General features: G+C 32.4%; 2 protein-coding genes across 2 annotated transcripts in view; both read left to right on the top strand.

Annotated features, from left to right (window-relative positions):
- LOC105332350 (uncharacterized) overlaps positions 1–268 on the top strand; it is a 38,197-nt gene extending 37,929 nt beyond the window's left edge. The window contains exon 4 of the mRNA XM_066066594.1: positions 12–268. Coding sequence (XP_065922666.1) covers positions 12–247 — 236 coding nt within the window. The 3' untranslated portion in view covers positions 248–268. The remainder of the gene's footprint in view (positions 1–11) is intronic.
- A 2,350-nt stretch (positions 269–2,618) lies between these two features.
- On the top strand, positions 2,619–11,469 carry LOC136270341 (uncharacterized). Its single transcript, XM_066067749.1, has 2 exons — positions 2,619–2,712; positions 9,202–11,469. Exons 1-2 carry the CDS (start codon positions 2,695–2,697, stop codon positions 9,742–9,744), a joined length of 561 nt encoding a protein of 186 aa, XP_065923821.1. The 5' UTR covers positions 2,619–2,694; the 3' UTR covers positions 9,745–11,469.
- Positions 11,470–18,574: the final 7,105 nt, after the last annotated feature.

The raw sequence follows: 18,574 nt of genomic DNA, 5'->3' as shown, positions 1-18,574 counted from the left end.
ATTAATTTTAGCTGGAAATAATGCTGATGGATGGTTCATTGGTGGTAAATATAGCAATGGCCGATGGACTTGGTCGGATGGATCACCAATGGTCTATCAAAACTTTCCAGGAAGTAACCGGTTTAATGCGAGGGCTCAAGAAGTAACCAACTACGCCTTCATCATGAAGAGAGGTTATCAATGGGGATACGTATCTCCTTTTGGGACCCAAAGAATGGGTTATATTTGTGAAAGTACTCGCTGTTGAACTTGAATTAAAACATTTCAAAATAATGGCAGTGTACATTTTTGTTTTATTTCAATTGTGCATTTGTTACGCCAAAAATATCATACTACTGTTATAAAAATTACATCGTTTTTAAGAAGGAAATGACGTGTGTCCATGTCATTTAAGACAAACCTCATATATTAATTTAATTAACTATTAGTTACATTCGGTAACTTGTAAGTCATTATTTCATAAATTGTGAAACTACATTTATCAGAAAGCAAGTGTCATAGTTTCAAATTTTGAACCGTAGTTTACAAATGGTAAACTCTGCTTTGGAATTGGAAATAATCGTTTTAGTGCTAAATATATTTTTACTTCTGAAACAAACATTATCACGTGAATAATATCATTTAAATATGTGAAATAACGTCGTTTTCTGTAGTTTACGTCTTGTAAACTATAGGTAACAGCCAATAAACCTAGATTATCGACCGTAAAACTATGTTCAGCTCATATTTGTGAATTGTGTCATACATGTCGGTGATTATAAGTAGAATAGTTTCCCTTTGCATAACAATTCAGTCTACCTTTGTATTTCTTTAATCCGTTACTAGGTTAATAAGAAAACCAGTAAACAAAAACAGCCAATTTTAACTCAATTAATACGTTACTCTATATAATAAAGCTGTTGCGCATAGTAGGAGATATTTTCACTATAGATGTTTGATCTAAAATATTGTTTCTGCCACTTTTTTGACAATTTACAAGAAAATAAGATTATCTGTCAATTAAGTATGATTAATATCGACGGTTGGAAACAATCTCAGATTTCATCATTGAAATGGAATCTGTTTTTACCAAAACAAAAACCAAAAACTAATAGTAACAAAACCGGTTTCATACGGATTTCTTGGATGAAAAATAGTGGTATTGTTTGACAATCATCAGTAATCGGAATACCTTGCACAGTATTTTAACATTATCATCAGGTTTTTTATTTGAATGAATGTTGTATCTTGATTTCACAAACATTAAGCAAAATGTGACAGAAACAGAATCATGGGACAGAGAATGGAATAAGGGGAAAACCACCAGATGTTCATACACATAATGTGATAGGTAATTTATAAAACTATGCACATTGTATCATAATTGTGTCTAATTCGTGCACACCTGTCCATGAAGAATCAAAGTACTGAAGTACTGAAAGCCGGGCTCTTTTGGTGTGTCTTTATGTATATTGTGTAGTATAGTAGACTCTCTCTCTCTCTCTCTCTCTCTCTCTCTCTCTCTCTCTCTCTCTCTCTCTCTCTCTCTCAAACTTTGTAAGCGACAATAGACAAAAATATGTCTGTCTAGTAGAAAAAAGTTCAAGAGTTGCTGCCATTAATTTTGCAACAAGTGTTTTATATTCAATCACCATTTCTTCAACGCACAGCAAAGTACTTCATGGAAATTCATGCGCATTGTATGTGTCTAAAATGCATAATCTTGTTTTTAAAACACGTTATTAATAAGAAAACTAAACAAGATAGACAATTCTCTCTCGAAAAAAAAGGAAAATCACTGTTTTCACAATTTACATTCAGTAATCAATTATTTGGTGTAACAAAAAAGCTGGAAACAGATGTTTGAAAATTATTAACAAAAGGGAATGCAAAAATTCATTTTTTCCAGGAATTTGCTATTCATGAAACTTATAAACAAATTGGCGAGGTTGCGTTCTTCATGTTAATTAGATTAATGTGATTTGTTGAACTTGACTCCATTAAAAGTTAAAAATTTAATTCGTTCGAATTACTGTTATTCTCTAGTTTTCAAATGCAAGGTCATTTGATATATATCATTCATAATGATGAATTTCATATCCTAATTTAAAAACATACGGTCAAATTGATATATAACATAACCTATGATGTATTTTTAGTACTGTGAATGGTGGTGTGTATAAATGAGATTGGTCATGAAACAATTTGACAACACTGTGGTGAAAATCATATCCAATATCAGATAGTAGTACTGTAAGTATCAAAGTTTATATCTAATTTAACTCCATGTCTGATTGGTTAATAGAAATGTTTTATTTCTCTCTCATTTTATTCATTCATATAATGAATTTGAAACTTCTAGTAGAATAAACCACGGGGCAAAGGACGGCTTCCTACGAACATTCCTTAGGAGAGAGAACCGTGAGTAAAATCGGATTGATTGTATATATATATATATATATATATATATATATATATATATATATATATATATATATATATATATATATATATATATATATATATATATATATATATATGGACCGCTCTCTGACAAAACCGGGCTTATTGACATATCGCTATTATGAAGTAGAAAATCGCACTTGAAAAGTTGACGTCATTTTTCTGTTTCACGCTTTCAGCCCATGTCAGTATAATCAATATTTAGTACGGTTTTAAAGAGTGCTGTGTCGTTGTTGAACAGATTGTGCAGGGATGGATTTCGAAATTGAGGTAAACAAATATTTTTTACTAAACAAGATGTATGTTTTATTGACGATAGGCGTTGATTATTATGATAAAGGTCATTGACTTACGGAGAGCCATTTTTAAGGTTGCCGTCTCTGTTATGTTGACATAATGTTCTTTTAGCTGTTCGTTCGCTCATATATGCTATATAAGTAAAGTAGTGTGTATCAGTAATACAAAATTCACAAAATCAGCTGAAGCCGGTATTTTGATAATGTTTGAACTAAACGAACTTTCTGCATGAAAATTGCCAAGTTTTGTTCATCGATGCAATTATACAGTGTCTGTGTATTTGGATGGTGTACAAGCATTAGTAACCTTAAGAATAGTACTTTTAGAGTATTGTAAGGTAAAATGAGTAGATAAAACATGTGTTTTAAAGTAAAAAGGCAAAATTCTTTGTAAGTTGTAGATAGTTTGCAAAAATGTGACACTAATAGTTTCCTTCGGAAATCATAGTGTCCGTGGCGCAGTAGGATAGGTCGTTCTACTGAGGACTTCCGGTTTGCGAATGGCAATGTGAGCACGTATAATTTGGCTGATCGAATACAACCGAGCGTGTTTACTATTAGAAGTGAACCACCGAATTGTGTCTTCTATAGACAAACTTTATGTTTATAATTGTGTTTATTTTACTTGTTGTGAACTATTACAACGTGTAAATAACGTTTCAAGCGAGGATGGCAGCCATCTTGGCGGATCACAGAATTTGTTTGTGAACAGGAAATATTGTAAAGAAAACACTTTATTTGTGAATGTGAAAGATAATGTGGAATCATTAGAATTCGTGGTGGCTCAATTTTCGTGGTATTCGTGGGTAGCTCTCACCCTCGAATTTAGATCCTCAATGAAAAGTAATTATAAAAGGTTTGGTTTACCTACAGAAACTGAAAACTGACTCATCCACGAAATTAGATCCCCACGAACAAGCAAAAAACCCACAATCCTCGAAAATTGGCCCCCACGAAATTAAATGATTCCACAGTAATTCATCGGTGAAACCCGAAGAAATTATCGAATGATAACCATGATAACTGTGGTGTTGGTAGCTTGCTCGCATGTGTCCCGAAATCGGGGAATTTTAATGAAATGACGTTAGAAGGGAGAGCCCCTTTACAGTACCTCTTAGAGGGGATAAGAATAGGTCAAAACGCATTTAAACGTCATGAAGTAGTACCTACATGTAGTTCGATCGTCGTTAGATTCATGCACCTGCCTGCTTATATTGAAGATGCAGAAATTGAAATGTCTTTACGATCTATGGGGGTTGAACTTTTGTCCCCAATCAATAGGAGATTCTATCCTGGAACAACAATAGCAGACGGTACTCGGTACGCAAAAACAAACTACCTGGAAACATGACCTCACTGCCCTATACTATGAAATTCCAGAAAGATTATTACAGATGTATTCATAATGGCCAGTTAAAAGTGTGTTCTTTGTGTTACGCAAGTGATCATCTTTTTAGAGCGTGTCCAAAATTCGTCTGTTTTAAATGCAAGGACCAGGGTCACTATGCAAGAACATGCAAGTCTGTAAGATGTGATGATTGCGGTGAACGGGAACACAATTGTTCGTGTCGCATGAAAACGAATCGAATGACGATGAAAATAATGAATGGGAAGAGAACTCTGAAGAGGTGAATATAGAGAACGATGACGAAGTACACAAGGACGAAAAGGCAATTGAAGGGGAAACATAAACACCAGTGGATGTTTTAGGAACACAGGCCCCAGTGAAATTAAATCAGGAGAAAACGGAAGAAAAAGAAAACCAAACTCAAAATGAAATTTCGACCGAAGAAAAAGTCACGGAAAATAAAAATCCAGAAATCATTGATAGTGAAATGCGTACAAGTGACAGAGATAAAGAAAGTTCGGTATCAGAACACGACACAGAAGTGATCATAATGGGGAAAAAAGAAGAGAAAGAAAACGAAAGATAAAAGTACAACCAAGTCGAAAAAGAACAAATAAAATGGAGCGAATAATTAAATTAATCATTTCAGTAATGGTTTTCAAAACCTCCTGGAACTGTAACGGTTTGGTGAACATTGATAAAATGAAAATGGAGTTTAGTTAATTTGACGAAAGAAAATGTGATATTGTAGCATTGCAAGAAACTCACTGGAAAGATGATTTTATTGATAATAATAAACATTTGTGGAATGGTGTTATTTATCATAATAGTGAAAATGTTTCATCCAAATGAGTAGCATTTTTAATTAGAAATGATATTAAATGAAATATTGAAATGGTAAATGGATTTGATGATGGTAGATTTTTGCATGTCAAATACACGGAAAATGACAACAAGTATGATATTATAAATTTATATGAGCCTAATGATGTTAGAGAAAGGGTAATGTTTTAAAAAAATATTACAAATGTTATGCCACGTTCTACAGAGTTAATCATTATGGGAGACTTTAATAATACTCTTGCTGAGATAGATAGATGTGGTAAAACAGTACATAAGTATGACCAGAGTTACAAAGGATTGACAGATATGATGACTGAGCATGATGTGGTTGATATATGGAGAGAAAGAAATGAAAGAAAAAAAGTTTTTTCTAGGAAAGTTATTAGAGAAGGGATAGTTGTACAAAGTAGAATTGATTTTATTTTGATTGCAAAAATTCTTTGTGTTTATATGTGAGAAACATATTTTATGTGGAAACAACAATGAGTGATCACTTTATGATTGTAATGAATTTTAACACAGAAGTCTGTGAAAGAGGTCCAGGTGTTTGGATCCATAACAATTTGTTATTGTACGATGAAATATATGTTAACAAAGTCCAGGAACGTATTGAAAAAGAAAAGAAATGTATATTATTTGAACAATCAATTTTAGTTTGGTGGGATAATTTAAAGTATAAAATCAAAAAATTGTCACAAATATATAGTCAAAATAAAGCTAAAGAAAGAAATAAGGAGTAGTATTATAGAATTCAAAACAATTTGCAAAGATTGTCACAAAGTATTGCTGATGGTTATTGTATTGACATTGAAAAATATGAAAAACTTGAAACTGATCTCTGTGAATATGAAAATGAAAAATGTACAGGTGCCATACTAAGGTCTAAGGCCCAGTGGGCGAATGAATCAGATAAGGGTAGGAAATATATTTTGAATTTAGAAAAAAGCAGACAAGAGTCAAAGACAATAAAGGAATTGTTCGATGAAAACGGTGAAGTTAAGAAAAATGTTGATTCTATTTAAGATATGCAATAGAATTTTTATTCCAATTTGTATTTATGTGTAACTATAGAATGTGAAAGTAAAAATCAGTTGTTGTCATTTGTCGATACAAAACTTAATGAAAGTGATGTTGAACTGTGTGATAAAAATATTGATGTTAATGAAATAGAGCAAGCTTTAAAAGAAATGGCCAGCATTAAAAGTCCTGGTCCTGATGAATTGACTGTTGAATTTTATATAAAGTTTTTGCCAAAGTTGAAAAATGTATTGTACAAACGTTTTTTAGAAATAGATGATAAAGAAACATTGTCACATTCTATGAAAATGGGTGTAATTACATTACTATACAAAAAGAAAGGTGATAAAAGATTGTTAAAAAACTGGAGACCTATTAGTCTCGTGAATGTTGATTACAAAATCATTGCAAGAATTATGTCAAATAGACTGAAGCATGTTTTTCCAAACATTATTTCTGATAGTCAGACATGTTGCATTATTGGAAAAGATATTGCAGACACATTAGTAAGTATAAGAGATATTATAGAGATGACTGAAATAGATGATATGGAGTTATATTGTAAAAATTGATCAAGAAAAAGCTTTTGATAGGGTCAGTCATGGGTATTTGTTAGAGGTGTTGAAAGTATTTGGTTTTGGAGATTATTTCAGAAAATGGGTAAAAATATTTTATACAGGTATTTATAGCAGTGTTAAAAGTAATGGTCATCTTACAAAATATTTTTCAATCAAAAACTCGGTAAGGCAAGGTTGCCCAATATCTGCTTTATTGTATGTATTATGCTCAGAACCTTTAAGTGTGCAATTAAATGTAATGGTTATAGATATCCCTTTGTCTGATAAAACTGCATTGGTTTTTCAACATGCAGATGATACAACATTATCGGTTTGTAATAAATATTTTTGAGATATTTAAGATTTTTGAATTGTATGGAAGAGCCTCTGGTGCCAAAATAAATGTTCAGAAATTATGTGTATAGGTTCAGGGAGATTATTGGAAGATGAAAGAAAATTAATTAATGGCACTGAATCAAATGTTCTCAAAATCCTTGGAGTTTATTTTGGTAGAAACAAAGAAGAGTGTGCAAATTTAAATTGGAGAAACAAAGTACAAAATATTAAACACATTCTTAATCTGTGAAGACAAAGACAGTTGACAATACATGGAAGAGGTAGTGTTATAAATACATTGTTGATGTCCAAATTATGGTATTCCTTCTATCCCATTTTGGGCTAGAGATACAATTAAAAAAGAATGTATTGATTTTTTTAGGAATTATTGCACACATTTAGTGTCATATAAAACAATTGTTGGCGAACATAAAAACGGTGGTTTAAAGATTGATGGTATTTATTTGAAAATGCTGTCGTATCGACTTAAGTTTTTAGCCAAGTATTTGTGTCCTACAAAAGAACTAGTATGGAAACACACTTTTAGCTATTTTTTATCAAAAATTTGTGATTTGAAAGGTGGTATTGAAGTATTTCTTCTACAGTTGAACAAAATGGATTTGCAATGTCTGCCTTCTTTTTATGTTGAAATGTTTAGTGCATGGTATGCTGTGAAGGATAATGTTGATTACAATGAAAATAGAAACGATGTGTTTAATTACTGCTTGTTTTTCAATCCTAAAATTGTTAATCAGAACAAAACATTAGTGTGGGTATATTTTATAAAAGCTGGTATTACACATATCAGAGACATTTCATATGAAGTAATACCAGGATTTTTGCCCGTGTCTTGTATAGTAGAACTGATACATGAATATGATTCAGAAATTAAGGTAAAACACATTAAAGATGATTATGCAACATTATTATCAGTTATACCAGAAGAGTGGAAAAATATTGTTCAAAAGTTTGTTCATGTGAAAGAAGCATTGCTTCCAAATTTTTCGATTTGTGTAGAAAATAACAAACATGTGTTTTCTTCATGTACAGTAAAGATTTTTTACAAAACGTTAATACACAAGCTGTTTAACCCTCCAATATCAAACGAATACTGGAAAGGAACATTGAAAATAGATAATGAGTCTATTCTTGATAATATTATTATATTAATTATATTAAGAGGAGTTGGTAGACCTCCAGATGTTGTAGAACTTGATTTTAAGATGTTTCATAATGGTATTTTTACATATGAAAAACTGTTCAAGATCGGTAAAACAGATTCAAACAAATGTCCATTATGTAAAACAGAATGCAAAGATTTATTGCATATGTTTGTAAAATGTGAAGAAGTGCAGGAATTCAAGAAAGATTTTATAATTAATCATTTGGAATCGCTATTGAAGGACTGTGAAAATAGTGTATGCAATGTTTTATATATTGATGAAATTTTGATGACGGCATTTCCTGTCATGAAAAATGTAAATACATTTTTTGTAAATTTTTTCATATCAATATGTAGATTTACTACTTATAGAAGGAGACAAATACTGTTGCAAAATAATAAAAAATTGATTTAAAAAGGTTTTGCAAATATTTACTCAGACATTATATTTATTACAACTATCATTACATGTCTATAGTAAGACAACAGAAAAATGTTTTCAAAAAAGTTTTTGAAGAAAAATCTACTTTTAAAGGAAACAGAAGGTATACTATTGTTTATTTTATAAAATATTTTATTATGAAGTATTGCCATGTAGACTGTGATTGTGATATCTAATGTGATGATTGTGATAATTGAAAGTTGATCAATAAAAGATAAAAAAAAAAAAGGTCGTTCTACTGATAAACGTTACATTTTGCTATCGGGTGTTCATATCCCCGTGACATTGAATTTTTTTTCTTCAGTAGCGTTTTGAATTTATTTCTTCCTTTAATATATTTGGTTAAACAATAAATATAACAATTATAAAATTTATTTACCAAAATTTTTTTATTCAGGAAAATAAAATGTGAATCTTTTTGCACATTAATTATTACGTCAAAATTAAAAAAAACAACAACAATTAAACAAGCTTTGGGAAAAGAAATCATAAATAACGGATTTAATATGTATATATTCTTAATGTAATAAGGAAAAAACCATTTTATAATATGTACTTAATGTTCGCAGTTTTCTTCTCTCTGAGTATTAATTATAATTGTTTAGTTAATCAATTTTATCACGACAACCCACAATTATTGAGTATTGACATACACCAAAAAAAATAACATTCTATGGTTTGCGTTTTTCATGAAATGTTACAGTGAAATTATTGTTTTCTTATTGGTGTAAAATATTTATTTTTTATTTTATTTTCAGGAGCTAGAGAATTTCTTTTCTCAGCACTTTGGATGGACTCCAAACAGCACTCTTGCAGCTTCCCAGGTCACTGATCATGAAGATTCATCAGGTGACGCGGACGACGATGGACCGGCTGATGAGACTATTGGTTTAGTTCGACAAGTTATGCAGTCTCTTGATGATGCTGTCTTGTCGGATCCAAATTCAGATGATGGAGATGGGGACGATGGCGAAAATGAATACCAGAGAAGCTCAGCGTCCATTGAGAATGTACCTCTACCCCATGATGATCCTGATCTGTTCAAAATCAGAGAGGTAAAGATTCGTGGCTGCGGCTGTAAGAACAATTACGTTTCTATCTTCAGCGATGATACTTTGTACTCGCACATCCTAAACATGAGAGAAATGTCAAAGGAAAAAAAAAGACATGTACATCATGGTATCGCTTGTGGACAGCTTCAAAGAAACGACAAAACGGGGAAAGAAAAGAATACGTTCCAGGCAGACTTTCATGTTTTCTGGAGAAAAGGTTTGCAGAAATACGTTCCTGCTTGTCTATGATATAGGGAAGCATTTTCTTCATAATATCATCACACATAAGAATACACATGGAGTTACACCACGCAAGCATGGGAACCTAGGAAAGAAACCTAGTCATTCGCTACAATATGATGACATTAAGTTAGTTGTACAGTTCATCTCTAGTTATGCAGATGACTTTGGGTTACCACAACCAGCTGCCCCAAGAGGAAGAGATATGACACTCCTCCCATATACATTCCATCCGATACAACGAAGAAGGACGTCCACGAGAAATATGTTGAAAGCTGTCCGAACGACGGACATGTGCGGTATTCCACATTTTGCAGCATCTGGAACCAGTGTCGTCCGCATATTAGAATAGCCAACCCAAGGGACGATGTATGTGCCACTTGTGAAAAACTTCGAAAAAGTGTTTTAGATGCAGTTTCAGAGGAGATAAAGTTGGAGGCAGCAAGAAAGATGCAGGAACACATCACATATGCACAGGCTGAAAGGAAAGTGTACAACGATTGTGTGAAAAGGTCCCGAGACACATACCATTCACAAGACAGATTCGTCCATAACACGTTTGACTTCAGTCAGAATGTATGCATTCCTCATCATTCGCAGCAAATGGGCCCCCTGTACTTTCAGACACTTCGAAAAGTCCACATATTTGGTGTCCGCTCCGATGGAGAACCAAAACAACTAAACTTTCTTATAAACGAAAATGAAACTATCGGACCAGATGGAACCAAAGTGCGTAGACCAGATTCTGTGATCTCTATGTTGGACTGGGCCTTACAAAACCACAATTCGAGCGAAACGTCATGCACAATACACGCTGATAACTGATGTGGCCAGAAGAAGAACCAGTATATCATTGGATATTTCATGTGGCGAGTAATGACAAAGCAACACAACAGAATAGAGTTCAAAATGCAGATCCCCGGACATGCACGGTGCCTCATCGATGGAGGATTTGCTCTTCTCAAGAAGTTGTATAGGCGGTGTGATTGGGATAGCATTGGCCAACTTGAAGATGTTGTTAACAGATCATCTAATACTAACACTGCTGTGCGATATCCAGCGTGGCAATGAAGATCCTGAAAAGAGTATCTGGGGCAGTTTTTCAAACCAGTGAAGGGTATCCGCCAGTACCAACACTTTTCGTTCGATTCTAACGAGCCAGGCATTGTAACGGCGAAGAAGACTTGTAACGGAACCGAGAAGATTGAGATTTTGAAAGATCTGGGATGCGTTTTACAAAAGAACTTACGACCAAATTAATGAATGCTAATTAATCACCAACTGATCCATGATTTATTCTTATGGCTGGAAAATATAATTATGGGAATTTGGAAAACGGGAAAATATTTGTAAACAAATGGTTTTACGTCAGTTTTATTCTTTAAATGTCATTATTCAAGCTGTAAATATTAACGACTTTTTTCTTAAGTTCTTTTGTAAAATGCAGCCCAGGGATTTCAGTTCAGAGAAATAAGAAGACCGGATGTACTTCCCGCTGGTAGACTGTCTGAATCTAGGGTGCGTTATCTTTACTCGCATGTGAGACCATTTGTGAGACCTGCTTTCCAGGAGGAGACGTGCCCCTCTCCAGTCCAGTAGTAAACTTACTGAACTGAAACTTTACTTTGGCACATTTTGATGTAAGCATTTTTTTTCAGGAGATGGTGGACTTTTTATTGTATAAATCTAATTTTTATAATAGAATTCATATATAATTACACCATTGAATATGATTTGAATATATAAGTTAACAAATATAAATTTGAAGAATAATTTAAAGTGAAGAATAATTAAAATCAATTTCCTATTTTATGCTATGATTGTTTGTTTATATTTTTTTTTATTCCCACTTGGAGAAAAAAATGACCAAATATCGCGGCTTTGTAAAGGCTGCTCGATTAATTTCACAGCGATATGTAGAAAGTCACTTGTCTGTACTTCATACGATATGACGTCATAGTTAACATTGACGTCACGATCTGCATTCCTTTCGATCGTTCTTGGGGAATGTATCGTAACGTAATAAGTGATATTCATTGTGCATATTAAAACCTCTTCAATTCTTCACATAGCCACTGTTGAAAATACTAGCGATACTAAATTCAATATCACCGATATGGAGTATTAAACAAATCAACAGTTTAAAGCTTCGTAATAGGTAAATAACTTTTCATAAACTAATGGTTTTGAGACTCCCCCTGCTAACTGTAATCTAATGAATGGTGATAAGTATATGCATATAAAAAACGGCTTGGCACAAGTGAAAGATAAAAACAATCTTAGTATATTATACGTGAAATCGGGAGAGAAAATAAGTACCAATGTGAATCTTGCTGGGGGAAACCTACCAATTGACCCGATTTTGTGTAATCGAGTCTAAAAGGTAAAAATGTGCATAATTTCGATGGCGGTGCGAAATGTTTTGACAATATTTTGAATAAACGAAATATTTATATGAACCCCCAGCAAGAACTGCAAAATGCATTACTTATCGAAGGATTTTTCATAAAAATATTTTTGATTTAATGTCATTATTCAGTTGTGCCGATGCGATTTTTACTACCCAATTTATTAAAAAAAAAACAAAACAAAATGTGTACTTTGAAGTAACGATTTTTGCATTTTTTTTAAGATGGAAAAAGCTTAATAAGAAACTTCTTACTGTACCAACACTGTACTGAAAAGATATATTCAAAAGACTTTAAAAATTATACCTTTCCCCATAAACTTCAATGTTGACTTTAAGATGTGATAAATTTGTTACTATTTAATTTTTGTTCTATTTCAAAGATGAATAAACCCTTAATCATACTAAGATTTTGGTGTTCAAACTAACAATATTTGATGTTAAAAATGACAGTTATGAATGTAATATCTTGAAGTGAAAGTCAAAGAAGAAATATGATTAAGCCCCAGCATTATATGCATCAAGTCAGCATAATTTACTGATTAGGTTGTTCAAAATTAATTCTACGTTTAACGTAACCCACGCGCGTAGGTTTTGGCGAAATTGTCGTTTTGAAAAAACAAACAAATCCGGATTTGAAAAATTCGTTGCGGTTTGGGTTTTCATTTAGCGACTGAATTCTACATCCTGTATGAGAGAAAAACATGCTCAAAGACACCATTGAGGTATTCAGTTTTCACAATACGAAGAAAATGAGAGTCTACGCCACTATCAAAGTAAAAAAACCATTTAATAACGAACAATAAAGGATCGGACAAACACATGATCGAAGTTGGCAGTAAAATCTTATTTCGAGATTGTTTAATGTCGGTTGTCAAGTCACAGAGCCTGAACCATGCTGAACCAACTTCCGCCCAAAAAGGCAAAAACGAGGTTTGTTGTATATATTTTTTAAGTGTTCCATCAAGAACTGAATTTACTACCCATCTTATTTAACAAAAACTCAAAATGTGTACGGTTAAGTTATTTTATATTTCTTTTAAGGAGGGGAAAGCTTAAGCAAATTCTTACCACCACTGTACTGAAAAGATATAAAAGACTTAATAAATTATACCTTTCTCCATAGACTTCAATGTTAGCTTCAAGATGTGATAAATTTGTTCCTTTATAACCTTTGTTCAATTTTAAAGGTGAATGACCTTATAAAATCATACTAAGATTTTAGTGTTCGAACTACCAATATTTGGTTTTAAATACAATAATTATGGATGTAATACCTTGAAGTGAAGTTATGCATTAAGTCAGCATAATTTACTGACTTAGATAAGAGTTCTGACACAATAATGACTGCAAATTCCTTTCATTTGAAATGTATCTACATTTTTAATAACATTTTCAGGAATAATAATTCATTCATTCATAATATATATTATTTTGATTGTAGATAATCTGTGAATCACATGTGTTGCGCAACATTTTCCCTGAAAAGAAAAAGTTTTCCCTTCGGTTGCTATGTTTGTGTTGATGTAAATCCATTGGATGTACCACTTGATGTGCTTGCAAGTCACTTCACATCTTGCCCAGTTTACATGATGTACCGACAGAAAGGATATAAATATAAATTACAAAAAAGTATTTGCTTTGAAAATGCAAAAATTAACATGGACTGAATCCTACCATATGTATTATATGACAGTGTTGATGTATTGATAACTGAATGGGTGACTTTCAATAAATACACATTTGTTTGAAATTTTTGTTTGTTTATTTTTTTTCCTCCCTCCCTCGTAGGTTTTAAATTGTCATGTGACGTTAAACGTAGAATTAATTTTAAACAGCCTTAGAGTTCTCACGTGATAAAGACTGCAAATCCCTTACATTTGAAATGTATCTACATTTAAAAAAAAACATTTTTAATAAGGAATAATTATAGGAAAGAAGAAGTGGAATACACTTGTAGGGTGGCAGTTATTTCAAGAACACTGTTTTAAGTTCTTAGTAGTAGGTACAGTGAATCTGACAACACAGCTCTGATTTGATAAATTTTAAAATGTGTCATTATGAAAATGTATGAAATAATGTCATTATTTTGATTGTAGATAACTTGCAAGTCACATGTGTTGATCAACTTTTTTCACAAAATGAAATTTAAAGTTTTCCTTTGGTTTTCTACTTTTATGGTGATGAAAATACATTGGATGTACCACTTGATCTGCTTTGCAAGTCACATTCAATTCTCGTCCAGTATACATGATTTACTCACAGAAAGGACATAAACCTAAATTACACAAAAGAATTTTCTTGGACAATGCAAGATTTAACATGGACTGAATCCTACCATACATAGTATATGACAGTGTTGATGTATTGGTAACTGAATGGGTGACTTTCAATAAATATACATTTGTTTGAATTTTTTGTTTGTTTATTTTTTTCCTCCCTCCCTCGTAGGTTTAAGATTTTAGATGTGACGTTATACGTAGAATTAATTTTAAACAGCCATGAATAAAATGAACATATTTTTATTTTTTTAATTTTACTCATAATTCACGATTGAATGTAGATTCTGTGCTTGTTTGATACGAACAAAGGACAATTGTTGATCATCGGCATAAAAAAACGTGTACATGCATATTGGAAAGAATAACACGATTAAACAATTGGCATTCAGAAGTTGGAGTTCTATTCGCTTTTCGCGTGTGCAAAAAACGACGGCATCCTAACATCCAGACATGTCTTAAACTTTTTAGAACCCGACACTCTTAATGAAGCATTTGGTCAATTTCTTATATGTCTTAGTTAAGAGTGTTTCGGTGGTATTAATAGCACATGTCATTTTTGAATTGTAACAAGGCCCGCCTCGTCAGGAGACCTTATGAAGAAACCAATTAATCTCTTTGAACTTCATTTGGTTTTAATTTGAATCTAATGATTAGATCACCTATATTTTTGTGTTTACTGTATACAACCATAGGAGGTGTTGTGAATATTTTTTTGCATACTTCGTCATGTTGTATGTTATCCCAGTGTTTCATAAGTCGTTTCCTTAACCCTATAATACATGGGTTAAATTTGGTCACCAACACATTCGGCTGCCTTTTTAGTGTTTTTCTTCTTTTGTTTATTGAGAAGATCCATTCTTTTTGCAGAAAGTGTTTCTTGCATAATAGGTTCAATTTCTGATTGTTTGTAACCTCTTTTTTCGAGGTGAGATTTGAAATCTTTGAAAATATTTAGTAATACAGCTTGATCGCTAGTATTTCTCAGATGTCTGGTATATTCTTCTTTAATTAGGCCCTTGAAGACTGATGGGCTATGAGCACTTTGTCTGTGCAGGTAAGCTGTTAGAAGGTTTGATATATGAGCGAATGTCTAATCGCTGGCTATCTGAGAATCTTGTTCTTTTGTATATGGTCGTGTCTAAGAAATTGACACTGGTGTGAGATAATTCATAAGTAAATCTCAGATATTTATGACAAGAGTTCCCTATGTCAAAAAATTCTTTAATTTCATCCGGGCTTCCATTAAATTGAATAAAGCCGTCATCTCTATATCTGCCGTGATAGATAAGTTTGTCGGCATGTTGAAATTTAGATGTTACATCATCAGGGATGTCTTTCATACGTATACCTGTAAATTCTGGTGACAGGTGTGCCCCTATCGCCGCGCCTATAATTTGTTTGTAATATTTTCCGTTAAACTCGAAAAAATTATTTTCAAGTATGCATCTGAGAAAAAAGATTAGATCAGAACTGCAAGGTCGAGGTAGTTCTAGACTAGAATTGTCTGCTAAATATGCTTTCTCGACAGAATGAAGTAATTTATCAAATTCCATGTTGGTGTACATGCTGGTCACGTCATAAGTATCAAGATGGCATTTTCAGGTACAATCAGAGATTCAATTTTTTAGTATAAAACCAGACGTGTCTTTGATGTAAGAATTCTGTTTCTGAACAATGGGTACAAGGAAATGTAGTAACCTATATTTTCCGTTGGTGTGCCGCATTGAGAGATAATTGGTCGACCAGGTGGAATTTTTCGGAGGCTTCATTGGCCTTTTAAAAGTGCATCAAACACTTGTTTATTTTATGTATACAGACTCCCACATTTCAAATTGACATTTTTATTTGTGCTTAAAAACCGATAGGTTTCCTTGTCTAAAGTTTGGTTTTGATACATCTCAAAAACTTAAGATTGGATGCTCTGATGTACAGCTTCTAAATCAGGTTTTTCTATCTAGACATAATAGGCAAAATCGAGCTGTCTTATACCTTCTGAGATATATTGATCTCTGACCATTACAAGAATTGTGTTGCTTTTGTCCGCCTTTTTGATTACAATCCCAAGATTGTTTGTTAATGAGACAAATGCTTTCCTCTCATGTTTCGTGGGATTGTCTTCAAAACGTTTGATTGGCATTGATGTTAATTCGAGTTTATTCTTATCGATATACTTTTCTAATGCATCACATGTGTGCTCTGGTTTGTAACCTGAGCGCAATTTCATGCAAATTCGTCATAATCTCTTAGTACAATGTTTTTGGCATTGTACGACTTAGGACTTGTTATAAATTTTAAGGTGGCTCTATACACCACTTTTTGATGACGCAGTACGCAAAAAAGTAAATATGGAAGCATGCAATTCAGGTACTGGCTGAATTAAACTGAGGCGAATTGTATGGGAACCGCTCTTTTGAAAAATTTGTTGAATGAATAGATTTAATTTGATAATTGGAAAATTAATTACTTACAAGTAAAGTGGTATGTGATCCTTCACATTATGTCGTATCATTTATGGAAATAAACAATGAAATCAAATATAATCCTTTAAATAGTTTCTTTACTATCATCGATATGTTACACCGTAGCGCAGTGAGTTAGTGGGTTCACTACAAACCAGTAGATCTTGATTTCGATTCCCGTTGAGAACAATAATTTTTTTAACTTTCCAAAAATTTCTAAAACGTATTTTTTGGTTGAATACCGTGAAAGAAAATTCTAAACGGGTGAAAATATTTCAATTATAATATACTTTATTGCACATTAATATCGACACCTAACGGGGATGAGAGGGTTGCTTTGAATTTTTCTTAGGTTGGGATACGTAAATCCTATTAGCCTAGTCAATATTCCCCTTTATTTATTTGATTTAGTTTTGCATTAAAGCGAATATATTCACTTATACAGGGCAAAGTCTATAATGAAATATGTATATATTTATTATTCCAACATTATATTTAGGAAATTTTCTTCAACTCAGAAATGAAAAGTCCCCAAGGTGTTTGGGCCTTGGGACTTAGCAACGATAACCCTTACCTGAGAAACTTTCATACCAAATAAAATTTGAAATATTTTTTGTGTTTATTTGCAATGGTTTTCATTCAATTTTTTATGTCACATTAATTAAAATACATTTTCGTATAACATCAAGCAACTTTTTCAGATGATTTGTCAACAGAGTAAGAAAATATGTCAAAGTATGTTTTGGGGAAATACTAAAAAAAAATTATATAATATTTTTAAATGTTAAGAAGTGATATATTTTTTATGTGTCCGAAGGAAATATCCATTTAATGACAAACAAATTTCTTTCAATTCGTTAATAGCTGTCTTTTGAAAAAAAGTTTTACAAAAACACGAAAAACATTAAAAAATTCTTTAAAAATACCTATAGTATCCCTATCATCATTTTAATATTTGATAAGTATATGTTTTGTGGTCTTCTATTGAAAATTGGAATAAACTGTGGGTGTATAGAGCCACCTTAAGAGAGAGGTTCTCTTCAAATTGGAAATCACATTTTTCTGTTAGCAATTTGTAGTTTAATGTCATCAGCTTTTCAAATTCACCTTTTTGTTGACAGAGCTTTTCTCGCAACTTTTCATTATCATCATTGAGTGATATAATATTTGTCTCTAGTTTCGTATGGGCGGATTCTCTTTTCATTCTATCTGTTTCTAGTTTACATTGAAGTTTTGATATTTCTATAGCTGTCTCAAATTTCTCTGTTTGTAATGAGGTATTGACTGTTTGTAACTGTTTAACATATGTTCTTGTAGTTTTTTGACTTCAGATTGAGTATCAAATTTCCTCTACTTTTTACTGATGTCTTCATTTAATTGTTGAACTGCAAGCAGTTGTTGTTTCAGACTATCAATGAGGGGCTGTAGGTCCGAGCTGTTGCAGAAGACCTGCATGTCTGTGATAATATCAAGTACGGACAAGACTCCAAATTACATAATATTCATATCCAATATCGCTACCCAAAAATGCATAAAAAATAACAGTATACGAATTCGAAGCGCGTGTACTTTGTATCAACAAACAGTGTTAATGTTTATTTAACTGCAATAATAAAGAAAGGATAGCATACGCGGATCAAAAAGGTTTTTCCGAGGGAGGGGGTGTTTTTGGCAATTTGACTGTGAATTCG

This window comes from Magallana gigas, chromosome 7 (assembly GCF_963853765.1).
Source record: "Magallana gigas chromosome 7, xbMagGiga1.1, whole genome shotgun sequence".
Classification (NCBI taxonomy): domain Eukaryota; kingdom Metazoa; phylum Mollusca; class Bivalvia; order Ostreida; family Ostreidae; genus Magallana; species Magallana gigas.
Note: the sequence above shows the minus strand (reverse complement) of the source record. Positions and strands in the feature narration are given on the sequence as shown.